Raw genomic sequence first — 17006 nt, 5'->3', positions numbered from 1 at the left:
GGAGGAAGGAGCCACTGAAATGGAAGGAAAGGATCCCTCAGGCTGGAAGGTGGCTTCAAACTTTGCTCAGTGGAATAGGAGGATCCATGTTTCAATGCATATGGCATTAATGAGTAACAGGCTCACATAATCCCCTTCAAGAAGGATAACCACAGCCAAGTTGTCCAGAAAGGATAGCTCCACCCTCTTTAGTTTTAGGGATGCTGATATTAAAATTCTTAGACCTCCTTTTAGCCTCCCTGGGCTCTTTCCTCTAGTGGCTTCCAGGGGGAAAGAACACTAATCATCTATTTGTAGGGCTTCAGAAGTCCAGATCCCTTGGAGTATTAAAATGTCATAGTCCCTTTGGAAAAAAAAGTAATTTCTAGACAATTTAATAGACAAGATTCCAGTCAGTCACATTCTATGAAGGTATAAATTACCTTTAATGGCACACAATTCAAATAAATAAGGATAACCACAACACAGATGGACATAGGTGATATACACTGAAACCCAATGTGCAGGCTAGCATTTTTGCACATGTTGGGGACACCACAACTATGGAGGCAAAGTCTCTCTAATTTAAAAATATGGCAGAATCTGCCACTGGTCACTTTCGTGGAGAAGACATTTAATCTTGCTAGGAGCAGTGCTTTCCTTGCCTGGAGGGAGTCCAAGGAATAATAATAACAGGGCAAAGTTTTTGCAGGAAAGGCTATAGGAAGCTGAGTTCAGAAGTTGGTGTTCTAGGTCTTCAAATCTTTGAACAATCATTCAAAATATGTGTTTTTCCAAAATATATCAATCCCTGTGGTTTTAATCCTGAAAAGAATTCTATTATACCAACCTAAAATTAATTGAATCACTACACATATCTGTAAGTAGGCTTCCATTCCAGGAGAAGCTTTAAAGTGAATTTTTAGCCAGTACTTAATGTCCTGCAACCAGGCTTTGGTCACTAGTTGCTGCTGGCCCAGTTCAGCAATTATAGTAAGATCAGATCAGATACACTTCTGGGGCCTGTATCCAGACCAGAATTCCATAGAGCAATGTAGGAATGAATTTCTGATTCCATGAAATACATTTTAAGGAGAATGTACATTTGGTGGAAGTGTTCCATACTAAGTAATGCAGAGGAAACTGTTTCTGGAGGCGAAGACTGTATTGCAATCTCTAATTCTCATGTCTTGTACTTATTCATGATTTTTATGATCATCCCGTAGTAAACTCCCTTCTAGTGCTGGCGAGCCAGCTTGCTTTGCATTAGGCTCCAGCTCAGAAAATAGAGGGAATCTGTTGCAGAACTTATTTCAGAATACTTTTTGTTATGCATGTCACAAGAGTGTTGTGTCTTTGTGTTTGGACATCCTCAGCCCCTGTAGTTCTGAGGTGTGACTAAAATGGGAAGTGTTTCCTGATTTTCATGTTTCTGTTCTGAGACAATAATGCTTACGGATGTGAAGGCAATCTGGCTGCGACATCTGTCACCCCATTGATCACCAGGGTTGATTCGGCTGTTTGATTATGCTTATGGCATGCGGAGCCTCATTCTTACACTTTTCAATACTTATTTATCAAAAATGCCATAACAGTACCTTCAAACATTTGAGCATACTGGGGGAAACCAGCAGCCTTCAGCCACTCACAGGCTTCCTTGGCCTCAATTTCTGGAAGAAAAATATGAAACCCTCAAGTTAGATCTTGAATACGAAATAGGAAAACAAACAAAATTAAGTCATATTAAATAGCTCCAAACACACCTTTTCATTACTTGTCTCTAAGGAAAGGACATTGCGATTTGTTTTAATCTTGTAATATTTCTTTTCAAATACAGTTTTTATCCTACAATAGACAGATGCATTTGGTATGGAATCACCAGCATAACGGTGACAATAGCAATATGATATTCTCACCTATGCTATACATTTCCAAGCTTTTTAACTCTGGGATGTCTTGGCAATCGCAAAACACAGATATCATTTTCAGGCATATACTATCTGAAAGAGACATGGTAAGAACTAGAACCGTTTCTGCATAGAGGGCTAAAACGCAAGTGGCCTCCTGCTTGCAAACGCAGGATGGTAAAACTCATGTTTGCAGCCCTCCTCATGGGGAGACTCCTCCTGCATTTTCCCTCAGGCCCATTGCCCCTTTTTTGCTTCCCGACAAGGCTGCAAGGGAAAACAAGCCAAACGTCTCCCCCCACTCCTTGACCAGTCAATCACAGCAAGCCAACAATCACAGCACAGCAGTTCACGCTTGGACTGAAACTTTTTCCCCTAAAACTTTTTCTCTAAAAAAAACCCCCTTTTTTTAAAGGCACTTCTCCATTGCTATGCGGTAATGCCACAATAGATGTATTTTTAATTAAAAGTAACACTTCCGCATAACTATGGAGAAACACCAGAACAATACGGCATTCCTCCCCCCCCCCCCTTTTTGTAATTCGTGTTTTTCTTTTCCTTTGTGTCTGGGTGGATTCTTGAGAGTCTGAACATGGGAAACTGGAGCACAAAAAGTCATTTTTGTAAATATAAGGCTTTAAAACAAGGGGCATGCATGCCTGGATGATCGGGAGAAAGCAGCTTAATCACCTGCCCCCCTTCCTCCTTTCATTCCCCATTCCAAAAAACATAAACGGGGCTATCTTTTGCCTGCCTAATTCAAAAAAGACTGTGGACATTTTAAAGATTTTATTTTACCTCTGACAGGGTAGCTTTACAGTTACCCTGCAACACGGACCACACCATTTTTCAAATGGAGCAGGAAATGGAAAGGGGAGGGCGGTATGATATTACAGAGACTACCACGCCTTTCCCCCTCCATATGGGTTTGCCTCTGGTTGCTCACTGCTAGGATGCAAGATAAAAGTGGCAAATACCTTGTCCCACGGCAAATCTGGGCAAAACTGGAACCAGCCCCTGGACAGCCTCGGAATGCAGGTAACATCATGTGGAGAGGGCTCTAAAACCAACCAGTAACCAGAGGCTGCCCAGGGGAATATTCCTCATGCAGAAATGGTAAAAGCTAAGTGAATAAATACTTGTTGCTCTATAATGCTTAATTCATTGCTCTCTAGAGCATTTTGAGCTTATAACAGTAATTTCAGAATGCAGTGATACTCCATCATTCCACCCCTATTAATTTAACAGCCTATTATCTATAATACCTGACATTTTGTTCAGTTAAACAGATGTTACTCATTTTGTGACAATTAATAAAAATCCAATGTTATAACATTCCCACAGGAAAAAGAAAACATAACTTCTTCAGAACATTCACCAGATGCCTTAAAATTATAAACATTTTAATATACCTTTGCCAAAAAAGCATAGGCCAGCAGCCTCCAAAGCAAACAAATATTGAGAATTACTGAGCCCTTTCCGAAGAAGAAATGTATATTGTATAATTCATATTATGACCATTATAAGACCTGAACTGCCAAGGCTTGCTTAAAAAAAATTACATTGCATTAATTATTTAAATAAGAACATAAAGACAGACGTGCATTTTTATAGATATAGATACATTACATTTTTACATACATACATTTTTATAGATATAGATACATTACCAGATTCTCACCCATTTCCAGTCATTAAAAGTTTTTCCTCTGTCCTCAGCACTCCAAATGTTACTTTTTAATATTTTACCCATAAAAATGTCTATTTTATAATGGCCAATAGTTTTTAAAGCTATTCCAATAATGGAAAGTACTTTTCTTCCAGCATATACCCCAAAATATTTTGGCAGCAAATAACAATCAACATATTTTGCAACAAGACCCTGTTTTTCAAACTGTAATCAACCCTTTAAAAGCTGAGTATACGTAGTCACATCAAAATTAATCTAGCTCCCAAATAAACCTTGCTCATTAATACATCTCTATCCACTCTATTAGAAATGACTTCTCTAGTAGTTCTGGCTCTCTTATATATAGTTCCCTTATATTATTTAAGCCTAATGAAAAAACAGAACAATGCTGCTAAGAAGACTTTCTTCTAAACTACTTAAATGTATCCAGAGTTATTGAAGTTCCATTATTTCAGGTGATAAAAAACTTGCCTCAGAAAATATCTAACACAGAAAAATTGGACTCATAAAAATATTTGAAATTTTAAACCAGGAAATGTTAGCACCAATTCTATTAAGTACGTATGTAACACTACTTTCACCCATATGAATCCGGCCTCCTTAACATCAACCACAAGTGGGCTTATATTATAAAATGTAGACAATATGTTCATTTTAACTGCAGTAATTCTCACTATCCAAAATAACCAAATACATTATCACCTATCCAAATCTCCAGTCAAGTTTCTGAAAAATTAAAGGTGAAGCTGTTTTAGTTCTATGGCAAAATATATCCCTAGACATTTCATTGATTTTGGAGCACAATGGACTGCAGCTTGAACCATGATCTGATTATTAACAACAGCAAGACCTCAATTATTAATATTTCAGAATTTCTGAAATGGTTTTTCTTCATTTACTATCTTGAAGTGAAACTGTACCAGTCCAAGAAAACCAGTCCAGAGGTGACCGTTGCAAGGATCTCTATGGCTAGGTGTTCTGGGGCCAGGTAGGGCACTAGTAGCTTAGCTTGGTACACGTGGAAGAATGCCAGTCATGCTACTCTTTTGATCTGTTTCTCCATGGAGAGGGAGGTGTCAAAGGTCATGTCCAGGTTCCTGGCTGAGTGTGTCACTGATAGTTACCCATGCAAGCAGGGCAATCGTGCGCCCTCACCAGGACCCTTCTTACCAAGCTGTCGGACCTCTGTCTTTGAAGGACTGAATTTCAGATGGCTGTTTAAGCCATCCCATCACTGCTTCCAGACAGCTGGCTAATGAGTCAGAGCAACTATCCATCAGGAGGAAGAGCTGGGTGTCATTGGCATATTGATGGCAGCCCAATCCCAGAGGTGGATTATCTCCAGGAAGGGGGCCCCTATCTTCCTATCCATCCTTTTGATAGGCCACAAGAAGCAAGGGGCAAGGGGTTGGCCTCACTGAAGACAGTATCCTGGGCTGTAGTTTGAACCATGAACCATGTTTTTCTAGTGATAATGTGATGTTATCAACATGTGAAAAAAACTGTTCAATCTTCCTTACATTTTACTGCTTTAAGCCTTTGTGGTGGTATATGCATACAACATGCATTTCAATGTGCCAAAAGGTGACACTGCTCCAATGCTAAAATCTAATATTGAAGCCTCAATGCTGCTGTTCAAGAAATGGTAAGATAGGTTCCTAGATAAACCCACCAGCATAATGTAGGGGTTAATGAGTGGTGGACTCTAATCTGGAGAACTGGGTTTGATTCCCTATTCCTTCACATGCAGCCAGCTGGGTGACCATGGGCTAATTGTAGTTCTCTTAAGAGCTCTCTCAATCCCACCTACATCACAGGGTGTCTGTTGTGGGGAGAGTGAAGGGTGTTTGTAAGCTGTCTTGACACTCCTTTGGGCAGTGAAAAGTGGGGTATTAAACAATTTTCCCCAAATAAATCAGTACTTTAGCAATGGACTGTGGTTGTTAGGCACAGGCCTTTAGATCCAAGTTAGAATGCTTTTGACCAGGAATAAAACTGGAAGGAAGAGTACATCTGAGGCAGTTATCAGGTAATTACTAGCATATGTCTATAGTTTCATGATGTGCTAAATGTTAGGAAAATAAGAAGAGCCCTGTTGGATCAGGATAGTGGTCCATCCAGTCCAGCATCCTGTTCTACACAATGGCCGACCACTGGATACTCACCGAAAAGGGTCCTTCTCCTGGTCAGGACAGCTTGATGGGTGATTTCCCATCTCTCTTTGAGGGAGGCAGGTCAAAGCAAAAACTTCCTGTCTCCCTCCTCTTGCCAGTTGGATTCTTCCAGAGAGCTATCCCTAAAACTTAGCCCTCTAGAATTTAAACTAAATTAATATAGAAAGGAAACAAGCAAGAAGGAGGAGAGGAGAGGAAGTCATAACCAGTCAACATATAAAAATAGCACTTGAAGTGTCTCCCCATAAGCCTCTCTTTTTTTGGTACACCTAGAAACAAAAAACTAAGTATTCTAATAAACAACATACAGTGTTCCATTGGCCATTATTGCCTCTATGGTGACGATATACATTCTGCAAAAAATAAACTCTGTTGTCAGTGATGGACCTCAACCAAGAACTAAGAGGGACAAGCTGTCCTCCTGACCTACAAGGAGGACCCTTTTCAGTGCGTATCCAATGGTTGTTCTCCCTCTGGGTGTGGAACTTAGTCCCCATGAGAAGGGAGAGCAGTCCCCATGAGAAGGGAGGGAAAAAATTTGGTTCAGTCAGAGTCCATCACCTGCTGCAAGACCTTCCAGCCAAAGTCCATCTCAGCCACATCCGTGGCATCTATCTTATAGTGTCGTACAAAGGTGGAAGGCGTGCCCCAGGTAGCAGCCCTGTAAACTTGTTCCACCAAGGCGGCTGATGCAGCCGCGCTCCTAAGGGAATGCGCTGTGATGCCTTCCGGCATCACCTTGCTCTCAAGCCTATAGGCCTCCACAATGCAAGACCGGATGTTCTTGCTGATGGCAGCATTGGACATTGCTCTTCCGGCCACAGAAGCCACTACTGAGATGAACAAACTCCTAGTCCTTCTAAGTTCCTGAGTCCTTCCAATGTACACCCTGAGTACTCTCCTGACATCTAACTTGTGCCACGTCCTCTCCTCGTCTGTCTGAGGCTTGGGAAAGGAAAGCAGACTAAGCTCCTGAGACAAATGGAAATGAGAATCCACCTTAGGTCTGAACAGGGGATCTGTCCTAAATACTACCCTAGTGCTGTGGAATATGCAAAGGTCCTTATCGATAGAAAGAGCACCCAGCTCTGAAACTCTTCTAGCGGAAGTAACAGCAACTAAGAAAATAGTTTTGAGAGTTAATTTAGACAGAGGGATGGATTTGATAGGTTCAAATGGTGCCTTGGTCAGGGCAGATAAAACTACATTCAACTTCCACGTGGGGAAGTGATGTCTGGGGGGAGGCTCTGAGAGAACTGATAATGGCAACCATCCTTCCAAACCCAGGACCATAGCTAGGGACGCGACTTGTCTATGGAGAGTTCCGGACCGAAGTCCAGTATTCATACCATCCTGAAGAAAATCCAATATCTGTTTAATTTTTGGGAAACTAGGATTAACTGAATTCCTACGTACCCAGCAGACAAAGGTTTTCCATGAACAATTACAGAGCCTAGTAGTGGAGGCTCTTCTGGAAGCCAAAATGGTATTAGTCACTGCTGAACTGTACCCTTAACGCCTCAGAGCCAACCTCTCAGCAGCCAAGTGGTCAGATTCCACCAGCCAGGCCTGAGTGGATCCTGAACTAGTAGGTCTGGGATGACTGGTAAAGGAAGGTGTGGCATGTCCATAATCTGGATAATGGTGGGGAACCAGGGACACTTTGGCCACCAAGTGGCCACCAGGATCACTTCGCCTCTCAGAACTCTGATTCTGTGCAGGAACCATGAAAGAACAGGTACTGGCGGAAGGGTGTAGGGGCGGAAGGGTCCATCAATGCATCCGCCATCACAGCCCTGGGATGATAAAATCTTGTGCAGAATTGTTCCACCTTGAAATTGAGATGAGCTGCAAAAAGATATAGACTGGGTTGTCTGAAGTGTTCCACGATCCTCTGGGACACCGAGTTGTTGATATTCCACTTACTAGAGAATCTGTCTGCTGAACCAGTCTTCCTGAGTGTTCAGAACACCCTGGACATGCCCTGAGTGAAGCAAAGTGTTTCTCTGCCCAGTCCATTAACTGTTTGGCCTCAAGTTAAAGTATTCCCAACTTTGATCCACCCTGGTGGTTGACATATGCCTTGGCCACGATCATGTCCATGCAGATCATGTGTGTTCCCTTTATGGTCGACTGGAAGAATTTTAGAACTAGGAATATTGCTCTCAGCTCCAGCAGATTGATGGGCTGCCTTTGTTCCTCCGCTGATCAGGACCCTTGCATCGGAATCTGATTCAACGTGGCCCCTCAGCCTGTCAGACTGGCATCTATGAAGATCTGATGAAATTCTGTGATGAGATAAAGTTTTCCTCTTGATAAATTTTTCCAGACAATCCACCAGCATAGGCTGATAATCCAGGGTCACAGGAACGTCTATCTTGTTTGAGATTCTCTGTTGGAAAGGGCATAGAGCCTCCTGTATGGGACAGGCATGGGCACACCTCCACTGAATTGTCTTTGAATTGGAGATCATCAGGCCCATTAGACTGGCCTGCTATAGGAGTGGCGATGACCTGGCCTTGATTATCTGTTTGGCCAATGACACAGTCTTGAGTATCTTGGCCTGAGGGAGGAAAAGCGCGGTACTGGCTGTGTTTATTACCACTCCAAGATGCTCTAAAGCAGTGGTTCTCAACCTTCCTAATGCCGTGACCCATTAATACAGTTCCTCATGTTGTGGTGACCCCCAACTATAACATTATGCAAGTGTTCTTTCGCAGAAATTAAACCAAAACTGACCAATGGTGTGAAGATCCATTGTTCATAAAAAGGTAAAGGTATCCCCTGTGCAAGCACCGAGTCATGTCTGATGCTTGGGGTGACGCCTTCTAACGTTTTCTTGGCAGATTCAATACAGGGTGACCTTGCCAGTGCCTTCCCCAGTCATTACCATTTTATCCCCCAGCACCAAGTACTCATTTTACCGACCTCGGAAGGATGGAAGGCCGAGTCAACCTTGAGCCGGCTGCTGGGATCAAACTCCCAACCTCATGGACAGAGAGCTTCAGACAGCATTTCTGCCGCTTACCACTCTGCACTACAAGAATGTGTTTGTTCATGATTGTATATAATTTTTTTTTCCGGGGGAAAAGGATCTGACTCCACTGGAGGAAGATGGCATGTTTTGCTTACAAAACCTTACACTTTCAGCTTGCACGGAATTTTGCATGAAAAGAAAAAACTCAGCTGGCAAATTAAATTTTCCAGCCATTGCCACTACTTTACTCAAATCCTCAGGCTAACTTTGTCTGTCACAATGAGGCACCTCTGTATCACCTCTCCGCCGCTGCTCCACTACTCTAGAGCCAGACTGGTCCCCTCACCGCTGAGTCGGACATTTTGGGGGAGGTGGCAGAGCTCCTTAGCAGCTCTATGCGAATTGTTCCTCAGGAGCCGCTGTCATTGTTCCTCAGGAGCCGCTGGCACAGAAGTTCCTTGTGCCGCCACGGCCAAAGCATCCCTGGTCTTGCCAGACCCTTCAGAGACCTCCGTGGTAGGGTGCTCATCCTCAGATGAAAAATTCTGCTCCTGCCTGGAAAAAGCCATAGTGCCCAAACCAACAGGGAAAAAAAGGGAGGGGGGAAGCTGTTCCTAAATGGCTGCTGCAGCCACGAGCACATGAAGAAGCAAACCACATGCTCAGATTCCCTTCCAAAAAACCTCTCTCTTTACCCTCTCCAAGGTGGTGAAGGGCTGGTAGTAGTAATCACCGCAAGGTCCTGGTCATATGATCAGGCAAGACACCTGGCTGCAGCCCAGGAATTGCAGACTTTACCAAGAAATCAGTTTGAACTGGTCTAGTCTCTGAGAAACTCAGAGGCTGCCCACTTCCTCTCTTCAGTAGAAGAGAAGCTGAGCTTTTTGAGCTCAGAGAGCGTCACATTGCTTCTTTGTTCTGTCTTAAGAGTCTCCATTAAGAGTGCCAAAAATGGGATCTTTGCAGCTGGGGAAAGGCAACTCTCTTTTTATCTATTTTATTCCTCCACCACACACATGGTGCCTCTGAGAAGACAACAAAGTAGGTGCAGAACTTGATTTAGATTCACCAAGCTCTTCCAACTCCAACAGTGGTAACCACAGGATAGTTCCCAATACAACAATTATGTCTTGCATGATACTTCCAGCATGCTGTTGACTCCAGCCATGCACCTGTGGACCCTGTAAAAGCTTTCAACGTTCTGAAGGGCCTGCAAAATGGTGTTTTTCTACCAGGTTTTTGGTTGGCGCCAATGAGTAGTAGAACTCAAGAGTTATTTTTAACAGCAGAGACTGGCACCTATAGTGAATAAAATATGTTAATGATTTCAAATATTTTAAATGCTTAATGTTAAATGTTATTCGTTTTTAATATTATTGTTACCAAGAAGTGTTATAAATTGCCCTGAGTCAGTTGCCCAAGAGGGGTGGTTAATAACTGAACAAATAAATATATGTTGTCTCATACAGTGGCCTCAGGTCCATAAAAATTTATGTAGAATGTGTTTGTCTTTACATTGCCACAAGAGCTCAGTTTTGTTACCATTGTATTGCCAAATGCTGCTTTGAAATTTATTTTACAGAAGACATGTTTTCTTAAGCAGAAGAAAGCAAATAAAAAGATTCTTCCATAGTCTATTTTCAGAATGGTTTTCTTTTCCACATATCTAAAGAAGTAAATGTTAACTCAGAAAAACTCACATTGGGATAAATACTGTTAGTCTTTAAAGTGCCCCTGGCCTTTTATTTTTCTAAATCTACTCCAACTTCATGTCCTTTTTAAATTTCTCCTTTGAGTTGGTTTGAAGAAGATTTGCTTTTAAAAGCTAGATGATAGCTCTTTATGTTTTACAGACTATGACATATGGTGTAGGGTTCCAAGCCAGCTCCAATATGACTCCCCCTCACCCTTCTCCTTGCATGCAAAAACACATTTCCTGGCTTTCTAAACATCTGAATAGTTGAAAAGTTTCCATTTCCTGCTGACCTCATTGCACTATCAAAAATTAAACATCAGCAAGTTCAAAATGAATTTTTCGCCCTTACAAAACAGTAACTTCTAGTTCTGAGAAGCATCATAAAACTCAGCTAATTTTGCTTTTTAGGAATGCTGATCATAAAGAATAAAAGCTTGAAATGATGCTACCAGGTCAGATCAACCCGTACTAAGAACACAGGAACGTTCTTTCAGTTCTTTTCAGCATCAAGGAAGATATTAAAACTGTACTTTCCTTCAGTAACATATGCATCTCAAAATCAAACCTTTGTTAAGAAAATATTAAACTACATGCAATAAAGGACGATAGTCACACCTACTTCCACCCCACTGATTTCAGTTAGGCATTCATTCAGATGTATTATTATAAACAAGCATTAAAGCCCATTGTGTGCAAAATACAACAGGCTCTAGGTAGTGGTTGGTGTCAGTGTTTTATAGTTGTATGGAATAATGTAGTAGCTGCCGACTTTCACACCTATCAGCTTCCTTTGTTGTCTGATAACCTGCCCTTCTATTTCCCCCTTTCCTTTTGTGATTCAGCATAACCCCTATCTCACCCCTTCCTCCCCCTTCCTCCCATTTCCCTTATCTATCTACGCACCATCCTTGTTGCCCCTCCTTTTCTCCATAAGTCTACCATACCCTTGCTGCTCAAACCACCTGCCCAACACCTGTCATCCCTCCTTTGCAGCTCTCCTTATCTACACCCACCTGTAGCACCGCATCTTGGCATTCAGTCTCCCCAATCCTTGGTCTCTTCTCATCTGCCTGTTATCCTTTGCACTCCACTACCCCCTATGGTTGGCATTCATTCACTCAGCATCCATACTGTCTTCCCAACTAGCCACAAACCCCCGGCATTCACTGACCTGCCACCCTCACTCTCATCCTACATAACCCCAAGCCCTTGGCATTCACCTTCCCCCTACCTGAAGTCTAGCATCCAAAACAGCCATTCTCTCTCCCACATGGAAAGCAGTTGCAGTTCCAGGAGATTTCTAGGTCCCATCTTGAAACTGGCAACCCTAAAACAAAATACCAAAGTACCTGCCCATTTACTAAATACTTATCAGGAAGTGTGAATGCTGATTAGAGTCCACTACTCTTAAGGCCTACCATACTGGAAAAGTGTTATGTGGGAATTACCTAGTGGTCCCTTCTCCCCCCCCCCCCACCCCGCCCTTCTTTCCTCCCCCGTCCCCTCGCAATAAGCTAACATCTTGCAGGTTATAACTTGATTTCAGTAATTAAGATTGATGCAACAGTGTTAAATTATGGTTTTATATAATTCCCAATCTGGTTTTAACTATGTGAATTATTGTTTTATTGAGTTTTAAGACTACGTATACTTCCCCGAGATGGACAACCAAGAGGGGCGGTATATACATTGTGAAATAAATGGAGAAATAGTTCAGGAGGGGATACAGCAGGAAATGATGTGCCCCCACTAGAAGGCCCAGCCCAGTGGCCAGGAAGAGGCTGCCAGAAGTCAAGGTGAGGCAGAGGTCAGGCTGAAGAGTGGCTGCCAACAGCAAGAAAAAGGATAGTTGTAAGGGGATTGGTTATCATTCTCCATCCAGCTTTCCATTTGCTGGAGAACCACCTACCTTGAGGGAGAGCTGGAGACCCAGGTTCAAATCTCAACAGCCCTCAATGGTCAGTGGCAGTTACTGCCTCTGCAGGAATAGCCCTGGCAACCAACTGCCACCCCAGCCCCACCCCTTTAGCTCTACCTTCTATAGTGGCGGGAGCACAGCCAATAGGCTTCTGTTCCCAGTTCCCTTATCTGTCAATCTACCTATTATTCTTTCTACCTCTCCTGTTCTGCATCAGCTAGCCCCACCGCAGTTGCTCTAACCATCTGCCCCACACCCCTCATCCCTCCACTGCAACTCTCCCTGTTTTCTGCACAGCTGTGGTTGTACACCAGTCCCCATCCATGACACTCAGTGTCCGTCACCCTTGGTCTCTTCCCATCTGCCTGTTTAGCATTGCACTCCATTACCCTCAACCCTTGGATTCACGCACTCAGCACCGTGGTTCTTTGTCTACCTAGCCCAATCCCTTGGCTTTACAGCACCTCCCAGCCTTCGCATGCTCCCTCCCCCAGCTGGAGTCCAGTCTTCAAAATAGACATTTTATCTCTTGTCTGGAGATCTGCTGCCATGTGGCCTTTTCCCCACCATTACCGCCTTCTCTCAGGCTGCAGAGTACTCTCTGACTCCTAGTCTGTTTGTGCTTCTTGTGGTTTCTATGGTTGCCTCAGCCCTTTTCAGTCTTCTGAAAGTTTGTGGGGAGGTTTGGGTTTTTCCCTTCTCAAATTTTGGTCAATAAGGTCTTATATGTCCCTCTTGCTGACAGTTATAACACACTATCCCTCCATGTCTATTTTGTGTGGAAGTGACCAACCTTGCAGGGTTGGTGTTAGATGGCTCTGTTTTTCCTGAAATGTCCCAAACTTTATTTTTTCTTAATGGCAGGTAGAAATAGGACACACACACACACAAGATGCTCTCAATCTCATCTAATAAAGTGGTGTCTTCATGCACTGTTTTTAGTTTTTTATTCCACAGGAACCATCTAAAATATGAGGGAACTTGCCTGTAGAACTGTTCTAAGCCTATTAATTGTTTCAGCTCTTCAAATGTCACTTTACTCCCCTTAACCCACCTATTCACGGCTCTGTCTAAGTGACAACAGAAGGGAATGAGTTTTGTCTTTTTTTAAATCCCCCTAAAGACTTTTCTACTTTGTTCTAAGTTTCATTCCTCATGAAGGCTAACCCCATCAACTCCTCACCCACCCTCCCCATCCAGTCCCTCACATAACATGGCAGGTAGTATCTTCTCTATGCACCAGGTTATGCACCAAGCTGTTATTTCAGCAACTGCCAGAAGAGACAGCCATCAGGGCCCTGAACCAATCACCTCCTTTTTAAAGGAGTGAGTTGTCCACAACACGCCAAGTGAATTATATGTATAGTATGATAATATGACCATATGCTAATGATACGATGATGATATGATACAGTCAGAAAATCACTAAACAAAGAAATAGTTAGGAAAAGCATTCCAGGTTGTATTGCTTTTATACACTATTGTTTATTTTTAAAAATATATTCCACCACTTCTTTGCTTGGATCTCGCCAAGGATTTTCGGGGAGGAATTTTCACCATTCCTTCCTCTCACTGCAGGCCTCAAGCTCAGCATTTTGGGAGTAAGGCTCACTCAGTCCACTGGCAGAAATTCTTTCTATCAACAGAACTGTTCCATAGGATCCAAGCTGTGCTCACAAAGTAACTTACAATAAATTCCTTAGAATATCTCATACCAAAAACATGGGATTAAAGAATGAACAATTCATTACATTTCTAAAATAACCACAATACGTAGAAAATATATGCCCTCCGAACAAGAACTGTCTTGCACCACGTTTGAAAGAATAACAAGAATACTCTGTTTAAACTCTTCTGGAAATCCATTCCAGAGCATAGAGGCTATTAACAGAAAACGCCCTAACCTAACTAGGAGGTTGCACCTGTCAAGCAGAGGGTGTAGACAAAAGAAAGGTCCTCAGCAAATAATTGATAGTTATCTCCCAGCAGTTAGACGTTTAAAGGAACCACACAAGTACACACCAAATAGTACATAGGCAACATCTATGTTTGGGATGGGGGCATGATTCCACTTGCATCTGATTCATTAAAGTCCAGTAAAATTTATTACTTGGTGCTAGAACCATATATTATTAAACCAAGACATTAGTTTTATAGCTGCATGAAAACACATTTTGACATCTTCACTCTCAGTATCACTGTGTTAATAACCATAATGTTCCCCTGCCACCACCATCCTTGATATATTAATTTTACTGTGGGAGCAAAACAACAAATGTTAAATACCATAAAACAGAATCATTCAGCGTTGCTTGCTAGATTTAAACACAGAAAGGCAAGCTGTCCCAGAGGTAAAGTCAAGGTTTCTGCCTCCAACTCCCTCCTGTTCTTGGCATCTTAAACCTATTGTTCTTCCCCAAATGCCCTCCATCTGTTCCTGAATCAGACAACATGCAAGGGATCTGCTTGGCAGCTGCAGCAACCAGATGCCAACTCAAGAATCTCCTATAGGACCAGAGAGTCTCTCAATCCCGAACTGTACTGACAGATGCTTCATGCAGCCTCCTGCTGTATGGTTCATTATTGGCTCTGGCTGCAGCTGGGCAGTTGATGCAAAGGCCAACAAAAGGTCAGGTTGCAGTTCTATTAATCTTCTATGTATGTCTGTTATCTGTTCCTTACTATGGTCAAATTCATATAGCCTCTGAGACAGTTATATATGCTCGCCATAGCTCCATGCAACAGCGGAACTTAAAATTGCTTCTTGACGATAATAATGGCATATCTAATCAAGATGCCAAATTAGTCCCTGTTTACATTCAGGAATTATTTTAACATCAGATCATACCATCTTGATCTCACCTTCCAAAGCAATTCATGCCATTATATACCATCTTCTTCCCTCTACATAGAACAAAAACATCAGTTTCCATGCAAAAAAAAAAAAAGAGGGGAAACAAATCTGACATTAAAAACTGTCATTTTCAGAAATAACTATTCAGTCTTCTCTTCCAAGACTCTGCTGCAGATCTAAAAGCCACTATTTTCCCAAGAAAGGAACATTCAGCACAAAACTGGCGAGTCAGAATTCATTGAGAAGTTGATATCTTCAACTCAACAAAGGCTTGAAGATACAAAACTAGGGGAAATCATGTTATTATCAACTTTTGCTTCTTACTGCCGGTCTCTCTGCTTTTCTTCATTACTTTGAATTTTCCTTACTTATATTTCAAAGGTTTTTTTGACCTTGCTGTTTACAGCTTGTTCTCTTCAAACCATTTTATGTGTTCCACTTTGAGGGAGAAGAGTTTGATTAAGGTATTGTATGATAAAAATGTGTATCTGCCTAATGAGGGCACATCACACACATTTGTCAGACACAAAAGCTAGCATTGGTTATCCATAAAATCAGAGTCCAGTAGCACCTTTAAGAGCAACAAAGATTTATTCAGGGCGTGAGCTTTCGAGTGCAAGTCGAAGGTTTGTGCACTCTGCTTGCACACGAAAGCTCATGCCCTGAATAAATCTTTGTTGGTCTTAAAGGTGCTACTGGACTCTGATTTTATTCTGTTACTTCAGACCAACACAGCTACCCATTTGAATCTATCCTATTGGTTATCCAACAACTACTCCTCTAAAAGTGTAAAACAATGAAGGCATAACTTCATGTCACTTCCCTAGACTCCCCCCCCCCTCTCAACTGTCTGGATTTCAAAACATGAACTCTGTCTTCTATTGCTTGGATTGCAAAATTTGCTTTAAGGTTAAACTGGACTCCTTACACAAGGCTGTGCCACTGACCTAAATTCTTCTGTTGAGTAAGGACTGTTTAAAAGCAGGATAATGCTAGATCTTTTTATTATTTAAAGGAAATAGTACATGTTCATATAGTCAAAAAGCTTGCCTTCAGGAATAACTAGCAGAAAAGTGAACTAGCCCATGTCCAGTTTGCAAGAAAGTCAACAAGTTGAATGGAATGCAAAATATTTATTGGGCTATGTAGCTATAGGTGAAGAATAGATCTCTATAGCAGCTCGCATTCACAGAATATTGCTGCTTAGGACTCATCGCATTCTTCAAACCTGACTGGATTAAGTCTCTTTTATGCAAACCGTTACCACACATTTTGAAATGAAAATCCCTTGTGATCAAATTCATAACCATTAGCAGAAGGCTATCTACTCCCCAATCATAGAGCCACTCGCCATCGCGATGCTCACTCGATGCACACCTTCTCAGTTCAAAAAAAGAGCCTCAGCTGCATTCCTTTCTTGCCCCTGCCGTTATGCTTTCAGAGGTACTCCCAAGGCTGCCCCTTGCCCGGTCACTGAGGGACAACCCCAAAGCCTTGAGCCCCCACCCCCACCGCGCTGAAAGCCGGCCATGGCACTCACGTGTGAGGATCATCTTGCCTCGGCGCTCCGTTAACTGAGCCGACTGCGGAGGCCCCCGGTTCACTCTCCAGCCAGCCTTCTGTCCATTCCCACAGGATGAGGAACTGGACGACTCCCCAGCCCTCAAGTGGCGCTAAAATCCTGTTTGTTTACAGCAGCCACAGCGCAAGCGGCGCCTCCAACCAGAGCATGTGGCGCCAAGCACGCCTTCCCAACCTTGGCAGCGCAGGCGACAGGCACAGCGGCTGCCTACCAAGCGCCCGCGCCCGGC

General features: G+C 42.6%; 1 protein-coding gene across 8 annotated transcripts in view; it reads right to left on the bottom strand.

The window, feature by feature from the left end:
• The window catches only part of LOC143832561 (rho GTPase-activating protein 7-like), a 221191-nt gene that overhangs the window by 49739 nt on the left and 154446 nt on the right, over positions 1 to 17006 (bottom strand). For 3 of the 8 annotated variants that reach the window (XM_077327149.1, XM_077327147.1, XM_077327148.1), the window contains exon 3: positions 1578 to 1649. In XM_077327149.1, coding sequence (XP_077183264.1) covers positions 1578 to 1649 — 72 coding nt within the window. Of the gene's footprint in view, positions 1 to 1577; positions 1650 to 11654; positions 11697 to 12332; positions 12392 to 16735; positions 16982 to 17006 lie in introns of those variants that run through there. The other 5 variants (XM_077327150.1, XM_077327154.1, XM_077327152.1 and 2 more) reach the window with 4 other exon arrangements.

Source organism: Paroedura picta, chromosome 3 (assembly GCF_049243985.1).
Source record: "Paroedura picta isolate Pp20150507F chromosome 3, Ppicta_v3.0, whole genome shotgun sequence".
NCBI classification, from domain to species: domain Eukaryota; kingdom Metazoa; phylum Chordata; class Lepidosauria; order Squamata; family Gekkonidae; genus Paroedura; species Paroedura picta.
Note: the sequence above shows the minus strand (reverse complement) of the source record. Positions and strands in the feature narration are given on the sequence as shown.